The 21,172-nt window shown below is 30.2% G+C and overlaps 3 protein-coding genes and 1 non-coding gene across 5 annotated transcripts in view; 2 read left to right on the top strand and 2 right to left on the bottom strand.

The window, feature by feature from the left end:
• Positions 1-498: 498 nt before the first annotated feature.
• Positions 499-9,237, top strand: LOC132920036 (putative uncharacterized protein DDB_G0271606). Its single transcript, XM_060982073.1, has 3 exons — positions 499-756; positions 4,315-5,205; positions 6,805-9,237. The coding sequence occupies exons 2-3, from the start codon at positions 4,315-4,317 to the stop codon at positions 8,137-8,139; spliced, it is 2,226 nt and encodes a 741-aa protein (XP_060838056.1). The 5' UTR covers positions 499-756; the 3' UTR covers positions 8,140-9,237.
• A 1,718-nt stretch (positions 9,238-10,955) lies between these two features.
• Positions 10,956-14,350, bottom strand: LOC132917737 (zinc finger protein 34-like). Of its 2 annotated transcripts, none has more exons than XM_060978617.1 (4): positions 14,051-14,350; positions 12,500-12,670; positions 12,181-12,423; positions 10,956-12,102 (listed from the first exon to the last, which is right to left on the bottom strand). In XM_060978617.1, exons 1-4 carry the CDS (start codon positions 14,204-14,206, stop codon positions 11,350-11,352), a joined length of 1,323 nt encoding a protein of 440 aa, XP_060834600.1. In that variant the 5' UTR covers positions 14,207-14,350; the 3' UTR covers positions 10,956-11,349. The 2 variants fall into 2 exon arrangements, with proteins under 2 accessions (XP_060834600.1, XP_060834601.1); XM_060978618.1 differs by having other exon boundaries at positions 10,956-12,099.
• Positions 14,351-14,885: 535 nt separating this feature from the next.
• Positions 14,886-15,004, top strand: LOC132918744 (5S ribosomal RNA). The gene has a single exon (XR_009660542.1). It is a non-coding gene; the product is annotated as a 5S ribosomal RNA (ribosomal RNA).
• A 3,352-nt stretch (positions 15,005-18,356) lies between these two features.
• LOC132929186 (paired box protein Pax-5) overlaps positions 18,357-21,172 on the bottom strand; it is a 69,059-nt gene continuing 66,243 nt past the window's right edge. Inside the window, exon 12 of the mRNA XM_060994343.1 lies at positions 18,357-20,621. Within this exon, the coding sequence (XP_060850326.1) occupies positions 20,392-20,621 (230 nt within the window). The 3' untranslated portion in view covers positions 18,357-20,391. The remainder of the gene's footprint in view (positions 20,622-21,172) is intronic.

Raw genomic sequence — 21,172 nt, 5'->3', positions numbered from 1 at the left:
ATAATAAAATTACGATTTGGTCATTAATTTAGCAGCAACGGCGGGCAACTCGTATAAGGTTACATTGGAATACTAGCGTTAGGAGATCGGAATCCAATTCACTTTCACGGCGAAAACAATTTCTCCGAGACAATATGTCAACGAGATTACGGTGAACCTGAAAATGCGATCCGTTGTAAAAATTGCGATAATTATATCTTTGTGTCCTTGGCGGGAAAGCTGCGGATGGCGTACGAAAGCCGTACTCGCCGGCAGATATTATAGATACACAATAATATGAATATCGATGATTTCGTATTTACTGGCTATAGGTCTGGATACGAGAAGAAGTGTGGAGAGAGAAAGAGAAACAAGAAAAAAGTGTGATGGATATATATTTTTATATTCTATAGACAGAGAGAGGAAAAATAAACGAGAGAGAGAAACTGATGTTCACTACATTGGTGGGGTAAAGTGAGTGGTACACAGGAACTTATAAATATTGGTTGGCCAGTGACCCAAATATCATTCGTACATATCCGTCGTGACCTTGGTCGTGTGTGCCGGGCATGCCATCTTCTTAACCGTTCAGTAGTATAGTAGTAGCTAGTTTGTTTATACCACCATACCTATATTAGCCAGTGCTCGTCTCTCGCGCGAAGTTTAAGTTCAACACACCTTCACGCGGTTTATCAGTCGTCGGTCATGGCCGAATGCTGAACGATACTAAACTATAATTTATTGGAACTTACGTGACATAATCAATTTACATTAAAAGTAAGTACATTAATTATTATTATTATCATTACAATATATAGTTTAGTTGAAAATAATACGGAAATCCGAAATCGTAGAAGAAATGCAGCGCGATCGGAATACGATATACATATGTTATACTTGGATTGGATTTTGGTTTTGCGATTGTGTTTTTCGAAACAAGAAAAGTTCAAAAAGTTTAATTTAGCATTTATAAATATAGGTAATAGAACAATGCATCAGAAGACCAAAGATGTCAGTTGTTGAACTTCCCAGTTTTAAATTTATTCCTACAATTTCTAATAAATATTAATAACAAATTATAAATTGTTTTTTTTCACAAAATGTTAACCATTTTTAATTAAACACAGCCAAGTTAGGTTATTGTTATTATGACAAACTATTTGAATTATAGTGCTGGTTCTTTTTTCAAAACAATTGGTCCCTTTACATCAATTTACCATTTGAGTGTTTAGTATTCTTACGGTTCAACTTTTAGATAAACAATAACAAATTAACTATTTTAAATAATTATAATATAGTGTTAGAGTAGTATATATTTAATTATATGTTTACGACACCTTTTTACTTCACAGTCTTTGACCGTTGATTTGTGACAAACACAATAATATTTACCAATATATATTATCATTTATCTTACACATAGTCTACCCAAAAAATACTATGTAATTATACTTTTATTGTATAATATGGTGAATATTTTTGTATGAGGAACAAATTGATGGGAAAATACTGTGTATTCTTCTCGCAAAATAAAATTATACTTTAAAAAAATTCTATAATTAGGTATGCGTTACACGATATAGGTTAGATACAAAATTAACATCTGTTAGGTTTACTTAAATAGTTAAATAGTTCTAGCATAGGTATAATATCGACATATTTTTAAAGGTCTGTTTAATTTGACTATCTCAAAGTATTACATAGCTGGATGACTGTCACATATTTGATTATGATTATTTAATATGTACCTAGTAAACACTTTTCGTTATCGTATAATTACTTACTATAGCTTAGTGTGCATCGTAATAATATATATCCTGGTTTGTTTTACTGACCGGGTCAATATGTATACAAAATTTTACGGTTCTTTCGCACTTTCTAATTCAATTTTTTTTTAAATGCACATAACACGCATAAAATACTTTTAGTGAATTGTCCCGATAAAAGAATAGCTTATTATGAGTTACAGTAACTGAATACTAATGATGATGATTTTCGTTCGTTCCGAATACATAAGTTAAAGTTGACCGATTTGTCGATTAATACATATTTTGTCGTTGTGTATACTATATATTTAACTATAAATATCTTTGTACGTTTGATTAAAAGACATAGGTTCCTCACATAATATCGAATTTTATATAATCATTAAAAGTATGTAGTGTATCATGAGCGATGACACTGTATTTTAGAAGGATTATAGTTTGACCTATTGAAATATGTTTAGTGATTACTAGGTAGTAGGTTACTTATTGCAGTTTATTAAATAATATGTTTACATTTACGGCATAGCCTGTAGGTACCTACATCATATATGTATAATATATTAGTGTGGGTGTACACCGTAAACAACGTACGCAATGTAATACATGTATTACATTACATTAACAATTTACACGTTATTCCTACATAAATAAATATTATAATACAAATATGTGTAATGTGTATTGTGTATGGTTGTGATGAGTATGAGAATGGATATTTATTAATTAGCGACATACCAGTCGGCAGTCACTAGTGACCGTAAATTATTTTATTATATTTTAAATTTATAATACCTAAATATTAAACACAATACAGGAAAACACATAACTGCCTTGTCCAATATCATTGTTTAACAAATTTGATATGGCCACTTGGGGCTACTTTGGTTTCATATATATTATATATGTTTGCAGTACACTTTTTATTGACGCACATCACAATTTCTATAAGTCTGTGTATTTTACAGTTACCTAACCTAATCTATGCTTTAATATAAAATTTACAATTGTCGGATAAAACTAATCACAAATTAATTTCATTTTTATACGGTGTAATATAAAAAACGCACAAGACTAATAGCTTTACTAAATGTCAAGTTAATTTTATAATGGATAAAACTTATATATATATAATTTTTCAATTTAATGTGTTTAATGTATCTTGCTTATAATGCATAGCTAACGCATTTTTAAAAATGTTCTTTAGTTAAAGTTCTACGTAGTAAACGTATATTTCATTGTGTCGCTTTATATAAATAATTTAATTATTCAATAGATTTTCTTCGTTTTTCTTTATCACTTGCCAAAATGATTTAACAAGATCATCATAGTTGTACGTTAACGGAATTCAATACACACACACACACACATTGGTTTTTCTATGTGCTCCAGTGGTTCCGATTAGCTAGCGAAAGCAGTCTATAGACTTTCTTGCGTATGCGTGTGTTGTACAGATAAACCGGATAATAATAATATACATCTCTGACCGAACGATGTCTTGTGCAGTAATTATATTATAAACCACTTTCTTTCCGGTCGCACCCGAAATACAGATAAACACTGTACTTCGCATATACCTATGATACCCACAATTTCACTGTAAAACATCGTCACCGTAGTCCGGTCAAACCACCAGTATACCAATGCCTTTTCGATCGAGTTCTCTATTTATTAATCATATTATAAATAATCATATGTTGCAATTCGAGATCGGGACTTTCACTCAGAAGTCAGAACACCATCCTCATAGTCGACAAATCCGAAACGAAACTCATCTTTCCATACTTGATATATGTTATACATTTATCCGTTGCTGTCACGGTCCGCCATTGTAATCGTTGTTGGAGATATCGCGTAAACCGGTCAAAATGTCGTTATATCGGCATGTGTTGTAGATCACGGTGATTACTATACTTGGGATGTTTGAAATATTACTTATGATTTCTGTTTTTAATACTTTCTTTGATTAATCTGAAGGCGTAGACCAAAAGCATTCGCAAGGGCTAAGAGAGATATCTCCTCAAACTTTTTTTTGTAACAGCTCACTAACGAAAATCCTTAGGTATTTTTAATACTGTTTCAAAGAAAAGATTTTTTAATTAATTAAAATATCAATATTTTTTAGCTAATAAATTATCCTCGTAAATATTTAGTTATTTAGTTTAGAAACAAGTGAAATGATTTCTTAGCTAAATTATTTTAAAATAAATAATAACTATATTGTGTATATGAAATTAATACATGGGTAACCAAATATTTTAATTGCCACTTTCTTGATAATTCGCTGCTGTAGTCCTCAAAGAATAGAAGGTTACTGGTGATGATTTGAATTAAAAGGTTGAACTTTTGTAATTTAAAAACTTTGGCTATATGATAAGTGATAACCTTAATAAAAGATTAAATATTTTGTTTGTAGATTCCAAATCAAAACGTCAGTCTGCAATAGGATTATAAAGATAATATAATATATCTTTGTACTTTATAGATATAAACATATGATTACTTGAAACGTGTTCTGAAATTAAAGTCTACTTCTCAGTCAAATAAACTACAATTTGTTTACATTTTTCAGATGAAAGTAGCGCTAACTATTTTAGCGCTCGTGGCTACCACAGAGCTGGTACTAGGCGTACCGGTTTATGGTCCACCACAACCGTTGCCGATTCCGCACAAGTACAGGTCTCCGAATGGTGCACCCATCCCCGCCAAGTATCCTCAGTATCCTCCTCATCTTAGTAGTCATTCGGGAAAAAACGAATTCTATTCGAAATTTAATCCTCATTCATTGCCACCCGGCTTACGTGGGCCTGCACCCCAACTGCCACCGCCTTTTGCTAAGTACCCTAATCTGCCACCACCTGGAAAGCATCAACAACAACAACAACAACACCAACAACAACAACAACACCAACAACACCAACAACACCAACAACATCAACCACAGCAACATCAATTGCATCATCATCCACAACAGCAACAACAGCAACATCAATTACAATCACACCACCCATCGGCCAACAATAGACCACTAGGACCACAGTTCCAGTCGAAACCACACTTGTTACAGAACAGCGCACCTCATCATTCCCCTCCTCAACAAGGCCAAGTTAATAATGTTCCTGAACAGCGTGTACAATTAGCATCATCGCGCCCCACCCCTAAGATAACTAACGTTTGGACGGGTCCTAAATTGTCAGGATCACCGGACTTCCCGCCACGTTTCCCCGCTGCCGCCACCCCCGTAGCTCCAGTGACTACGGTCCCATTTTTGGAAAAACCCAGAGGTCCTTATATAATCAACAGCGATGATGAAAGGGGTCCTATCAAGACCATACCGGCGCCAAACCTGAACCCAGCAGACAAACCAGCCAACTTCGAAGAACAATTGTATAGGGCACAACATCAACAATCATATGTTCAACCGTTGGACAATTCAATAACCGATGAAAAACTTTCATACCAGGTATAAATGTTTAATAATACTATCATATTTTTTATGAATTCGAAGAATTTATTAGAAAATTTAAAGGTTACACTCACTTTAGAAATATAATAAATTACTTAAAGTTTACTTATTATTAACTATTTACTTAACGATCTTGAATAGTACCTCTAGAAGGCAACAAAAATTATATAATATTTTACTACAATTTATTATAACGTATATATTATCTAGATATAATGATGTTTTAATACATGATAGTTTAGATCGGTCACCATAATAATATACTTTCTATTAGCTTAGAATGTATCAGATTACTCATTAAATATCTATAGACAATAATGTAATAGTAGATAAAGGTAGTTAATAATTGTTTAAAATTTTCAAACAATTTTTTTTAAAATACATTCGTGAAAATATTAATATTACTTTCTCTCAAAAGACAGGAATAGAAATTATGAGGAAATACTAACAAAAAAATCAAAATTTAAATTTATATGTCATATGCAATGATAAAATTAAATATTTAATGTCAATTTCATTATAATAATATGGCATTAAATCAGAGAAAGGTAAGAACGATTGTAAATAACAATCAATAGGTTCTTACATAGCGTAGAATCTAACTACCTACATATTATGCCATTCGTTGACAGTCGTTAAATTCATTCATATGTGCACGCCAGACAAAATATATTTCCTATTAGAAAATGTACAAAAAAATCGTTATTATAACTGTTAAAAAGATTGGCCATTTTTTATGATTCCATGCGTAACCTAACTATTTCAATGATTGTCTATTTCTATTATTTTTTTATAATTACAACTCGTTTTCCATTTGAATATAATATAAATAAATAAAATCAGATAATTACTATAACACTTATAGTTATACTGAGAAGTCGATAGTAAAAGTTTCCAAAAGCTTGCAAGAGATTTCTTTTTAATTTCAAAACAATAAATAATACAATTCTTAAATTTTCAACTCCAATCTTAAGATTGATTGAAAAAAATATTACTGGTATTTTAGATACCTATAACACAGATTTTTAAAATCCTATAAAAGAAAAAATTATGAAGAAAATTAAAACATTTTACCAGGATTGTATTCAGTCATTTTTACAGTTTGCGTGATGAGTTTTACTAAACAGTAGAGTGTAATATAAAATAATTTACTTTAAAGATTAAAAAAAGTTATTTTAAAATTATGCGAAAAACGTTTTTTTGAAATTTGTTTACTGTAAAATGAACTATGAAGTAGATACATTTAGTTTAATAACGAATGTAAATAATTGAATAAATATTAAATGCGATTAGTTTATTCACATTAAATTAATTAATTCGAGAAACGTAGAGATTAAATATCAATAACAATTGATTGAATACAAAAATTGTAATTCGAACAATCGAATCAGTATATATCAGCAATAAATTGTTTAAGTCACCACTATTATATTGCTGCAAAAAGAAACACGACGGACGTGATGACAATTTGTTAACCTCGGTGATTTGTAACGAACAGGACAGTTGTATTTTGCTATAAATTAAAACATTATTATTAAGATTACATATATACACATATTATATCGGAAGTAAATCTTACGACACACCATGTTTCAGGTAACCGAAGACACGAACGCTTACAAACAGTTTGGCGGCCAACCGGCCTACAATGAGCCGTCCAACGCGGACCCCAACGCTGTACCAGCCGTACCGTTAGACATCGCCCTGCAACAGCACTTGGACAACCAACATCAGCAACAGTTATCGGCCGAACAGGTCGGATCGACGGGCACGTTGACGCCCCAAGAGCTGTACTCGCTGTTGAACGGTAGCCCAGCCTCCGCCGCCGCCACGGTACCACAGACCACGTACATGGTACCGCAACCCGTCATGTACGCCGTACCACAACCACAGTCTTTGGACCTACAAGTCGGCCACCAGCTCCAATACCAGGCGCAGCCGGTCCAATTACAGTACGCACAACAGCCCGCCGCCACAGGTGTCCAGTTGCAGTACGCGCAACCGGCCGCCCCCGAACTCCAATATTTGCAGCCGCAAACCGTCCAATACCAGCCACAAACCGTCCAATATCAACCACAAACCATTCAATACCAGATTCAACCCGAACATTTGCTGCAGCAGCAGCAGCAGCAGCAACAACAGCAGCAACAGCAGCAACAGCAGCAACCGCAGTACCAACAACAGCCGGCGGAACAGTACAACGGCGCGCAGACGGCCGCCGCTGAAATATCAGCACAAAAACATCAACAGCAACAGGAACTGATGCAACAACAACAGGAACAACAGCAACAGGAGCAGGAACAGCAGCTTTTGCAGCAGCAGCAACAACAGGTCCAGTTGCAGCAACAGCAACGCGAGCAGCTAAAACAACAGCAACACGCGGAGCAGCAGCAGCAGCAGCAACAGCCGGACAACAACGATGACGTGCAGTACCAACAGGAACAGGACGAATACGAGCCCAGGAACGGGGTCAAGGGATCGGTCGAACAACAACCGTCACCGGCGGCCGCGGACGATAACGACGAGCGTGACGACCAGAAGAAATTGCAGAGCATCAGGGACCAGTATTACTCGGCCGTTCCCAACGAACAGACGGCGGGCGTGCTGGCGCAGATCGCCCAGTCGGCGGCCAACAGCGACGCGCCGGTGGCCGACGAGCCGAGACCCGCGGAAAAGTCGCCGTCCGATCAGTCGGTGCAGATGCACACTTCGGTTCAGATCCAACAGTCGGTGCCGCTGTACGAGGGCACGTACGCGTCGTCCAGGCGCACCAATCAGGAGTACGTGGACGAGGGCGCCGAGGCGGACGAGCTGATGGAAGGCAGCGAATCGGTGGCCGTCTCCGAATCGTCGTCGTCGTCGGTCAACGGACACGCTCCCAGCCAGTTCCCGTACAGCGCGGCCAATATCAACGCGTTCGCCGCCAACTAGTCCTATAAGGAGTACTTGTAGTTTATTACGACACCCTCCCCTCCCCCCTACCCCCGCGACCGGATATAATAATATACGAACGCGATTTCGGTATGTGAACTATATACGATAGGTATACACTGTGTGTATAGTTCATGTATATATTCAGCTAAGCTATATTATCGACACTACCTATATATTTTTTATATACTATTTTTTTACACGCCGATATCCGTCGTCGTCATATATATATACGATGAGTAGATAATAATATTGTATCGCAGTGAAATTTATTTATTATAATTTATTAATTTTCGTTTTACGAAATTCTTGTCGACATCGACACTCGATAAGCGTTTTGCCGCCGTACGCGCAGTCACGCTTAATTATTTATTTATATATTATATTATATTTTTGTATACGTTTAGTTAAGTTAAACTGATATAATATGTTATTTTTTTAAAGACTTTTAAAGCTATACGTGAACGATTGCTCAATTTTAAAATTATAATCCACTGGGTATATAACCACAATTTTTCTCGAAGTTAACGGGTTGAATATTTTGTAGTTCGACTATTGAACAAGAGTCACGGGAACACACACCCGCAAACTTCAAAGTTCAATTGGTGCAAAAAGCAATTAGGCTGAACATAATATAATAAAATATTATTATTAATTAATAATTTAATTTACTTCGCCCCCAAACAGTTCCCAATATACCTACTAATTTCAATAGGTAACAACAAACATACAAACACCATGACATGTTTATTGAAAACATTTAAGTTAATTTAATATTTATGTAAATATAGAATATTAATTATATAAGAATAAAACACACATTAAAAAAAAAATTAATCAGAAGACATGTAAACATTTTGAAACAGTTCGTAGAATAAAGATAAAGATTAACTAAGTCACTTTATAAAGTGTACTGTGCAATTATTTACCTGTGTTACTTGTGTTTGTAAAATATGAATATTGCATTCGTTTTTTTTTTTTTTGTGAAACATTGTTCTTATAATTAAGCAGTTATTTAATATATATTCACTTATATTTTTATAATAATTTTGATACATTTATAAATAAATAATAAAGAGTGTTGGTAGTTACGTAAAATGTTGTTTCCTATTTACTACCTATACTACTGAAATTAATATTATAACATAACATATTATAATAGTATAGTACCTACCTACATGACAATTATACGGAAGATAATTGTATTTAGCATAGCTTGCAAAGGGCCCTTCAATACTGGATAAATTTAGTACGTCTTCACTGAATACCTACTGATATAGGTACACATCAAATTGAACGTGTTAAATTATTAATTTTCAAATGAAACTATTAATTGTTTTTTGTATTTAAATTAAAGCCAAGTCGTTTTCATTTTGTTGTCACTGCTAATTATGTAAACAACCCGATAAGTATAATGGTGAAGGGTGAAGACAATAAAACATTTAAAATTATGAACAACAAAAAAGTATGAATTCAAAATTATTAAAATTTAACACTTTTCAAAATCATGAGTGTTATTCAATAAAAAAAAATCATACCTTAGATACTTAGTACTTCCCTAATAGTTAATGGCTATTTATTTTAAATAGTACCTATAGGTACCTAGGTACTACATTTAAATTAGATGGCTTCCTTGGTCTTTAAATTGTTTTGATTACAAATCAGTAAAATAAGTTCATTCTTTTATACATTTTGTTAGTGAAATTCACATTTTTAGTTTTACTTAATTATTGTTAAAATATATAATTATATTAATAAGGGTAAATAATATACCTGTAGTAATAAATAACATCTATTTGTGTATACTTACTACATAAGACATACCTACCATACATTAATATTTAATGCCACAGTCTAAAAATGGTAGGTAAGTGTATAAGGTCAAATGAAAATATAATAATTTAACTTTCAATCAGCTATTATTTCTGAAAATACTTTTTAATAGAATTTTACATTAACATAATTCTGACGAATGCTTAATACTATTCTTGTAAACTATTATGTGAATTATTATTAAAAAAAAATTATTAATATAATTTAACACGTATAAATAATAATAAAAATATAGGTAATGATATTAGGTAGGTATGATGTTATTGATGTTAATTTTAAGAATTAAAAAAGTTAGTAAATTTATTATAAAAATACGACAAATATATAAATATAATTGAGGTGCTTACATAATACATTTAATTATTATACTCCCTCACCCGCTTGCAATATTATAGCAATTTATTAGATAAATTATATTCTGTATATCTATAGTAGATAAAATATGTTAAAAATAATAAATTAACTATGCGTAGTCATTAATAATTGTGATAAAATCTTACGATAAAAGTTACTACAGTTTTGCTCAAATGAGGTTGGTCATAACTAGGTTAATAAACGCATGGAATACAAAAGTCCACAGAGGTGTGTGCTGTGCAAGGACATCAGGTACAATGCAAAACACTACCCTTGCAGACTGCAGTGCAAGATACAAGAAGAATTCTTATTGATTAAACTATATGCCTACCTACATAATATGTAGGACAAAGGCCAAAGCAAGAGGGTTAGAGGCCCCTTGTTTTGTAATACTAAAGTTCAAAGTTATAAGGAACAAAATTTGTGTTTTTTTATCTTATGTAGGTATTTAGACTCTTACAATAAACGATAGCACTGATAGCAGCATCTCAGCAGTATAGTTACCATGGTGTCATCGATACCGCTATAAAAAAAGAAGAAAGGTTTATCAGGGCAAAAGCCAAAGTATGATATTTTGCCCAAGACATATAGGAGACATTTGCATTTTTCCTGGCCATTTCATATTAAAATTTAAAATTTAATAAGTATTTTTATTTATTTATAAGTTATAGGTACAATATATTTAATAACTGAAAATATATTTTTAAAAGTTATGTTACATAGGCCTTTGCTGTAAATTTCCATAATAGCCTTAATCTGGCTGTTATGATTAAAAAAAACAGTATAATTATTATTAAAAAACAAAGATATCTAATAAAATGTCAATTTTGTAATAAACACTAATATTTTTATCTGCTGTTAGACAATTACTAACTGACTCTATTATTTAATAATTTTTATTTTATTATGCATTGCTTTACATAAATAAATAAGTATAAAAACAATGATAAATTCAGTCATGCCATACATTAAAATTATAATAATAAAAACAGTCAGCTTGATAAATTATTAAACATAAACCTTTTAGGATAAATGTGTTTCTCTATGGTTTAAAACTTCTTTAATACCAGAAAAATATTTTCCACATGTAGTGCACTCATACATTTTGTTTTCCTTTTTTTTAGGTTGGTGTACAGAATTATTGTGTTTATCCATAGCTTCTTTAGTCGGTAAAACAACATGGCAAATTCCACACTCAATTTCAATCATGTGCTCAAGATCAATATGTTTATTTTTCGCCGCATATGTAGTGAAGGTACGATCACAATGATTACAGCTAAATGTACTTGAAGGACTTGTATAGTGTACTACTAAATGGTCTTCCATTTTGTCCATGGTATCAAAATAAGCATTGCATTTGACACATTGAAACTCTAGTGGAGTTTCATTATGATGGCAATTGGTATGACGTTCAAGACTTTGTTTGTTTGAAAATCTTTTTTCACAATATTTACAAATATGGGTAACACTATGATGCATTGAAATGTGTCGCTTCAGCTGTCCGGAAGTTTTATAATAAGTTGGACACTCTGTACACTTGAAACTACCTATATCTAAATGAACGCGAGCTTGATGATTAAGTAGGAACACCATTGATTCTGCTTCAAAACCACAATCACCACATATATATACAACTTTACCATTTTTAACAACAACCAATCGTTTTTCATTGTCCACATCATTTTCAGGTTTTGTTTTTTTTGATTTACGTTTTTCTTTATCAAAGAAAGATTTATCAGGACTTCGTTTGAGATCAACTATTGTACTTTTTTTCTGCTAAAATAAATAATAACATTAATTTTAAATGAAAAATTGTTTATGGTTTTAAAATATATATATATATTATATACATACATTATTAGTTGTTGAACCTTGATAGCTGTTCAAACTCCCATTCAAATTGTTTGTAATAACATCTGATTTTTTACTGTCATTATTCACGATTTCTTTATCTGTACTTGCATTCTCATCTACGTACACAGTAGTAACATTGACTGGTTCTATTTTTAGTTCATCGCCATCAACTATGTTGTATAAGCAACTATCAATTAAATCATTTGAAGAATCTTGTTCCTCCAAATCTAACTTGTACGTAATCTAGTATTAAGTGACAAAACATTAATGAATACAATAATACATTCATAATATATGAATATTATTTAATAGCACTTACATTTAAAGGATCATCTGATAGTTGAATATAAGTAAAGTGTACGTCTTTGTGAACATTTTTTGATAATTCTAGATCACATGCTATTGCTTTACTTTTAAAGTTGTAGATTAAATCTAGAGTTTCAGCACAAGTTGTACAAATATTCTGAGGAAAATTATCACCCACTTTCACCTGAAAAAAAGTCATATATTTCAGTTTATTTTAGTTACAATATTAAGAGAATGCTATACCCAAACGTGTTGTTGGATTTGTTATCTATATTCATTTAATTATACCTAACTAGGTATACAAGTTTAGTTGAAGAATACAAAATAATGAATTTAATTAATATTATATATACCCAGAGAACAGTAGTGTACTCTTCTATCCTATTTACAAGTACATATAAGAGTACATAATTATTTTTTTTAATTTCAATGATATTTCAAAAATAAAACATAAACACATTTTAATAAAATGAATTTAGTTTATTTATTTTTAAAATTGAATATTAAAATAAAATGAAAGTAAAAAAAAAATACTTATTGACATATGAATATATGATAATAATAAAAAATTACTTGATGTTAATATTACAATCAAATTCTTCAAAGTAAGTCGCTTCACAAAAGGGCTATTTATTTTACATTCTTTACACTAGTAATGTGATCGTTTTTTAGTTTTATTTTTTGTACGATTTTTGAAATTTTTATAACAATCCTTTCTTTTGAAATTGAGGTAGCAAAATATTTTCTGAATTATATTATTATGTTGTAACATTATAAAATAATAATAATACTGATATAGAAATTATAGGTTTGATGAAAATACTAAAAGTAATGAAGAAACATAATTTAGTGGTCAGTGTTTTGAAGTTCTAAAGTGGGACAATAAGACATGCTCTCTCATATGAAACCATTGAAAATATTACTGCTATTACAGTATTGTGTTTATTTTAATGATATATATTCTATATCTATAGCATATATTTACATTAACTTTGAAATTACTGCTGTAGTTATCCGCTAATGTGTTAAGCTTTTTAACAGCTAAAAATTAATCTAAAATTAAAGTACTGTAGAAAAGAAAAAAAACTAAATTATTTATATCATTAGGTTTAAAGGACATATTAGTTTTCAAGAACTGAAAAAGAAATAGGTAGATTAAATGTATTTAAATTTTAAGGCATTAAAGTAAGATTTTAATTTAATTAGTTATAGGTACTAATCTAGGTACTTTCATTATATTAATTATACATATTATTTGAAAATGTAATGATAAAAATAATGTATTGCCTATAATATTATTTTAGGTATAACTATAACAATAACTGTAACTAAATGATATATTAAACAGTAAACGGATACTAAATATTACTCAAGTATAATATTATTTTGTACTTCAAGTTTATTATTATTATAATAATATATAATCATTATGATATATTCATGGAATTTAAATTTGGTTTTATTTGATTTAGTATTTTTAAGAAAATATAAAGGGTATGTTCAATATAATTTTTATTGACAAACAAAAATCTATATGAGATATTAAATAAACGGTAAAACATACGACTAGTGAAGTACAGTAGTGAATTTTTTCAATAATTGTTGTATTTTTGTCAACATTCTGCCCTATGTAAACTGTGACGTTGGTGGAGCTGAAACACAAACGGCAGTCATTCAATTTTTCTTTTGTTTTGTCTATTACATCTCCGCGTTCATCCATATTAAAACAATAATTAAAATAGTAAATCTTATTATATTAAAACACTAATTTATAGACGAAAGGAAGGAAAACAATATTTTGAATGAAAAAAAAAATAACCGGGACAATCACAAATCATATTTTTCTGATTATTCTGTGTATTAATATAATTAACTCGATAATCAACAAAAGGTATACAACTTGATAACGAGCAATTACAATGTGACCAACTGCTGAACTCAGCAATTGCGGTACGGTAATTTTAGAATATTATATGGGTTGAACAAACGATGTAGAAAATTCAAAATTTACATCTAAATTCATTAATCATTACCTACATCGTGCCGTGGCGGTTGAATATATTTTATGAATGTTAAATTGTTAAATTGTCGTATTATTATAGCATTTAGCAGGATTTTTGATTTGCATGTTGTTCGGGCATTTAGAAATAGTCTAGTTTTTCTCTTTATGAAAAGCATTTACATCTACTAATTCTACTAAATGTAACGAATAGCGACTTGCAATTGTAAACGGGTAAACAGGTAAAGTTAATAACTTAATATAGATAGTTTAGCTTCTATTGAAGTGCATGTAAACATTTTCAGTAAAATAGAATTCAGCTTTCGTTTTATTTCACTATCTAAAATTTTAAAGATTTGATTATGATATTTAATTACTAACATTTTCATTGCGTATCATCGCCAACGACCATACCACGTTGAATACACCAGTTCTCGTCCGATCACTGAAGTTAAGCAACGTCGGGCGTAGTTAGTACTTGGATGGGTGACCGCTTGGGAACACTACGTGCCGTTGGCATTTTTTTATTATTGATTAATTCAAATATTGATTTCCAATTTCAACTCTAAAATTATTAAAATATTTTTATTGTTGTCAAATTGTTTTTTTTTACAATTTTTAAATTACACATTATAAAAAATTTTTTACCAAACCAACCCGTTCAGCCATAAGGAACTTTTTTAGGTTCAAATATACAATATAAATATAATATAATATATAATATATATATATTATACTTAACGTATAACTACGTACAAGCTAAAATAATCAAACTGTATTATATTTTAAACTATACTACACACAACAAAACATTCGACGGATAAATTTTTTTGTATATTTCCACACACTCTGTTACATGACTGCCTGGCACCGGTTATTGGATCTAAATAAATGTGTACATGGGCCGGTTTTATTAATACATTTTCAACCTTGGCCAAAACTTGCATAGAAATGCACTCATATTATGGTTGCTTTGGTTTCACCAATAAACGTTATGTGAATGTTCGGCATCGAACTCCGTGATTTCACCGGTAGACGGGTGAAGTCAAGTCACCCTTCGCGGAGTCCGGTTTGGTCGAGCCTGACGATATTAGCTGCGTCGATACCGGTGATGATGATCGGATTTTCAACGCATCACCTCCACCAGACGATGTGCAATATTGGGAACTGATCCGTATTGTTTTATCATCAAATTAAAGAAATCATGGCATACTTTTTGGGACTCCATTTGCAAGTGATTTGGCTGAATTCGAAACCATTACTGGGCTGCAGGCCACCACAGACTGCGATCGGTTTTCGATGTCGGGCATAATAATTATAATTATTATTAATATTAAAATATAATATTAAAAATATTATTATTTTGCTTGATTAATGATTATACGTATAGTTTATGATATACGTTAATAATATATTTTACGATAAATTTACGTTATAACAATATACATATAGAACAGAATATGTTATTCAACGTATTATTTGTAATAATAACACTGCATTTAATAACAAATAACAATAAACTGTGCGACCGAAATGAATAATATTATTATTATGTACCTATTTCAAGTATTTCAACACTATATACAATCATTAAAATCTATTATAATTATCAATATTAGTAATCAGCATTATATGCTTATAGTTTTTATATCGGAAGTACATATTTTTAATTTAAATATTAAAATATAATACTACTAAACAATGAATTTATTGGTATATTGTTTTAAATACCTATGAAATTTCACTGGCTCGGTCAGATAATGTTTGAGGTATAGTTTCATTTTTTTAAAAAGAAACGGTTTTTCGAGACCTTTAGTAGTAAATTTTTAGATAATCGCGATTATAATTGTTTTAAAAGGTAGTGCGACGTTCCGTTTAATGTTCTAGTCTATTTATAACTCTCTTGCGATTACCTTTCACTGTTAAAAAGTTGTAAAATTTTTTAAAAAAAACTCCGTAGCGTAGCCCATAGGTATATATAAGAAAAATAACTGCATTTTTTTTAACGTTTTCGAATTTGTATATTGTTTTGGCAATACACTTTATAGAAGTTTCGTATTTGAAAACTTACTCCTTCACCCAAATAATGTGTGAATTATGAAATGTAGTTTTTTCAAAATAATTCTATCTTTTTTAAATTAATAACAGTAATTATTAGCATGCTTTTGTATTAATAACGCTTATTTAGTTACCTAAAATCTTGATTATACTGTTATTATCTATAAATATTAAGTATAAACACAATACCTATACATTTAATTTTAGTACCTTAATTTTTAATGATTAATACAATGAATAAAAATAAAAATGTGTACTTTAACACAAAATCCCTGAAACTTGAAATTTTGTGAAAAATAAAACTAGGTCTAGATTAATCTGATATTTGATTCTAATTTCTAATTTGTTTCGGTTTCAAAAGATTTAATTATTTATTCACGAGAATCCGATTTTTAGCTATGAGTCATGTCATTATGGTATGGCGTGTAGAATATAAGTATTATGTAAAGTGTGATCTAAGAATAATATTTTTTCAAATTACAAATCATTAGTCTGTTCTAAAAAAACTTCGACGATGTGATTTAATCTTGTTAAATTTGTTTAAATAATGCATAAAATAATGCCAACGAAACTTAGTACTTATAATCACCTAATTAAGTATGTATCTACCTATACTAACTTTGTCCCGTGTTGGTAACTTCAGAAATGGTACGAATACTGATGTACTCAACATGGTAATGCTATGCGGTAATTATAATATAAGTGTACCTATATTAATTTTTATTTCAAAAACTCAACTTATTTCTAATGTTATTCTAATATTGTAGTTATTATGGATTACAATGTATAGTTATATTTTTTGTATATAATATAATATATATTATATATATTATATAAATTAACGTATTATTTATGTTTTATGTTAACTATACTATACTACCTACAATTATTCCTACTGACTAAAACGTAATTCTACATAAAACACATACATGTTTGATACACCCCTGAATACGTTCAAAAATAAAATATACAATATAAATTAATAGGTCATACGACTCTAGTAAAGCTAATAGGCTAATGCCAAAGCATAGTTATTTAATAAATATTAATCAAATTAACTAAAAAATAAATTCTACTATTCTGTGTATTATTTCATACATTATAAAATTTCAAAATATTTAGACTTATAGATTGATAATTTTAGTTTGTTTTTTTTTTAATGATGTTTTATTTTTGTTTTTTGATTAAAAATCTTGACAAATTAATATAATTCTCACCATTAAATTTTACTGTAACATTCAGTAAGTATCAAAAATATAAAAGTCACTCTCTTTTCAAGTGTTGAATTTCAAATTTTGCCAAAATTGGATATTTAAAAAAAAAACTTGTCAAAATTTGTCATACTGTTATTCAAAAATTGTAATTGTTGAGACTTAAATAATTAAATTGTATGTCATTACATTCAAATTTAACACGTCATCTATTTCAGTAACAGTTCAATAACTAGGTACACTCTATATTCTATAACTATATTGTACAGTAGAATGGTTATTTACTTGTCCACGTTCTAGTATTTAGTATGTCTAGTATGTCATGGCCTCATGGACAATTGAATGACTTTAATAAACAGGTAATGGGTATAACGTTTAATGTTTATACTTATTCTTAATGGTTATTTTTTTATACAAGAGTCTAATTTTCAGGTATGTACTACATATATACTGAATTTAGTGTAAAACAAAATAAACATAACATTGTCATTGAAAATAGACTTATTCTAATTACGAATAATAATTGAGTTTAATACATTCGAATTTCGAATATACCATTTAAGATATGCTGCTGGATAATGCTAGGTGAAGCTAATACAATATTCATGAACAGACTTCTTTTATTATCTTATAAGTATAATAATTTGTTTTTACAATTTATATTCATTATTATTAAGTACAATTTTGGTCATACAGCATACATAAGGGACCACAAACATCTTAATTATGCATAATATACAGTTTTATCAACACTATAGTTTTATTATAATAATATATCATATTTTTATTAAAACGAATTTCAAGATCTTCTAAAAGTTTTCTTTGGTAAGTAAGTATATAATATAATAACTGGTCGAGTTTCTAACACAAAATAAATAAATTACTTAATACAATTGTTTGAAGTCATGAAACGCCTACAAATTAGTATGAGAATTATTATAATACATTTAAATTGAAATAAGAAAAAATAATACAAAAATAACAAATAAATGTATAATAAAGATAATGTCTTACATATTTTTATAAACATTTTTAATAAATAGAAAACGTCTAAAGATTTAAAAATTGAAAAATGTAAGTACAAAATCACTTAAGTGCATTGATTAGTGCGTTGAAGCATCACTTATTGACTAGGGTGTGTTCGATTTATGTTTAAAAAAAGTACTCAAATAGGATACATAATATTACTTTTTTATATGTATACATAAAAAAAATAAAAATAATAATAATAATATATAAATACAAATTCATACAGACATTGCACATATTTTGTCTTAAAGACAAGTAAATTTTGTTTTGGATTTTATAGATATTAATTTGCACATGAACAAAATATAACCTATTTTTTATTGGTTATTATAAATTTGTTATTAATAATTATATACGAATAAAATTAAAATTAGACTAGAATTTGATTAAAAAAAAATCAATTGTTTCGAGAGAGCGTTAAATATGAGCTTTTTTCGTTATCCTTGTTCAAATAAAAATAAAAATAAAAGTAGTGGAGGTACATAATACATAGGTAGTCTTCAAAAATTAATTAAGTAAACAAGAGAGAACCATTGATATACAAATTTAAATGTATCTATAATTAAAAGTACATAAATCCAATAATATTTATTGGCTAGTCACAAAAAATGTTCAGATAGAGTGTGATTATTATATTAAATAATATAGTTACATATTTTATAATATTGTATGTACATCAAGTATATAACACATTATAACATTAAAACTCATGATAAACAAACTGCGATTTGATCGATTAATATAATATAATATTATGTATAGTATTTTATATATAGAATTAATATACATAAGATTTGGATTCTGTATATAAATAACAACACTATAAATATATCTTTGGTTTTCTATATAAAAAAAAAGCAAATAAGGGGAAAATATATAATATTAAGAGTCGGCAAACAAAATGCATTACAATAATAGTATCGTATATCGTGTTTGGATTCTAAAATCGTGTCTATACTTATTCATGCACTACACGACTATCGGACTCAATATTTCATCAATTATACTATATAAAACACTATATTATATATCTATTATAATATAGTTTTCTGAGTTATGACTTAAGTTATTCGCTTTACACGTACACATAAAATGCCTATACATAACGTATATAAATAAAAACAAAAAAATAAAAATGATCGGTACTCGTTAATCGGTAATTTTGATAATTTTCACGAAATCCGTCTCCACAATCACCCGCGTTAAAAAAAAAAAATAAAAAACTAAAAAATAAGAACCAATTTTTTAATTAACACTCCGCATTATAACATCGTTCGAGTACATATACATGATATATATACCTAAACCGCGGGACGGGTATATAGTCGTGTCGTACACACATACACAAATACACACGCGCGCACAGTACCTACACTTGCTATGTGCCTTAATCGACGCACAAATCGTTTTTTGTACGTCGCCTACGTATATAATATATTAATTTTTTACATAAATGCGTTATAAATGTATAATACCTACATAATATATATTATTACAACGATAACGATTATCGTCATGTTTATTATATAATATATCGTATTAATTATATTTTTGATGATGGCTGGGCCGCGGCTCGGGCGTTTTCTCTCTCCGTGTGGTCCTACTCCTCTAACTTATGCCGATGTACGGCGACGTCACCGCGCCCGGGTTGTTGGCCTGGCACGGCGATGACGCGCTGCCCAGCGGCGACGAGGCGCTGGCGCAGGCCGCCGAGTTGGCCCTCGTGGCCGCCACCGGCGATCTGGCCGCCATGCTGGCGCTGCTGCCCGTCTCGTTGCCGCAGATCTCGTGCGCGTTGTTACTGTGGCCGTTGCTGTTGTTGTAATAGTAACGGTGATCTGTATAACACACAAACACAACAGCGGTTATAGGTCGGGTGGTATATAAATTATTATCACGTCGTATCCGCGACGACTGTAGCAATATAGTGACCGCCGATCGCAGTCATTATTATATTATATGTTTTCGGTGCTATAAACGAAATCGTGTTCCAAAAATAATATGTCAGTCGACTGACTATAGAAACTCGGTCATGATTTAGGCAGGAATGTCTGTTAGAGAACTCTACCCCCCACCCTACCCATCACTATAATGAACGCACGTCTCTGTCATACGAGCGTGTAGACTTAAACGATAATATTATGGAATAATATACAAATTAAAAATCGCTGCCCTTATTTTTAACCCGTAGCAATCATCATGATGTAATGTTGCGTTTACGGTTTTTCCAAAGTACAGACTTTCCGGATATATTATGCACTTAACGCTTTATAAAAATGGTGTATATTATCGCAATGCGCTGTATAATGTAGCAAGGGTGACTGAATGGCTCGACTCGTAGACATACACTTCGTCAGGCATGAAAATTAATTCGGTGAATTGAACGAGG

This window comes from Rhopalosiphum padi, chromosome 1 (genome assembly GCF_020882245.1).
Source record: "Rhopalosiphum padi isolate XX-2018 chromosome 1, ASM2088224v1, whole genome shotgun sequence".
Taxonomy (NCBI): Eukaryota; Metazoa; Arthropoda; class Insecta; order Hemiptera; family Aphididae; genus Rhopalosiphum; species Rhopalosiphum padi.
This window is presented reverse-complemented; position numbering and strand designations above follow the sequence as displayed.

Bases quoted from the DNA above. Each gene is read 5' to 3' on its own strand.
- LOC132920036 (XM_060982073.1), top strand. From the start codon at position 4,315: ATGAAAGTAGCGCTAACTATTTTAGCGCTCGTGGCTACCACAGAGCTG. The intron at 5,206-6,804 runs GTATAAATGTTT...ACCATGTTTCAG, and splicing joins ATGAAAAACTTTCATACCAG to GTAACCGAAGACACGAACGC.
- LOC132917737 (XM_060978617.1), bottom strand. From the start codon at position 14,206: ATGGATGAACGCGGAGATGTAATAGACAAAACAAAAGAAAAATTGAAT. The intron at 12,671-14,050 runs GTATGTTTTACC...ACTTTTTTTCAG, and splicing joins ACTACTGTACTTCACTAGTC to GTGAAAGTGGGTGATAATTT. The intron at 12,103-12,180 runs GTATGTATATAA...TATTTATTTTAG, and splicing joins AAGGTTCAACAACTAATAAT to CAGAAAAAAAGTACAATAGT.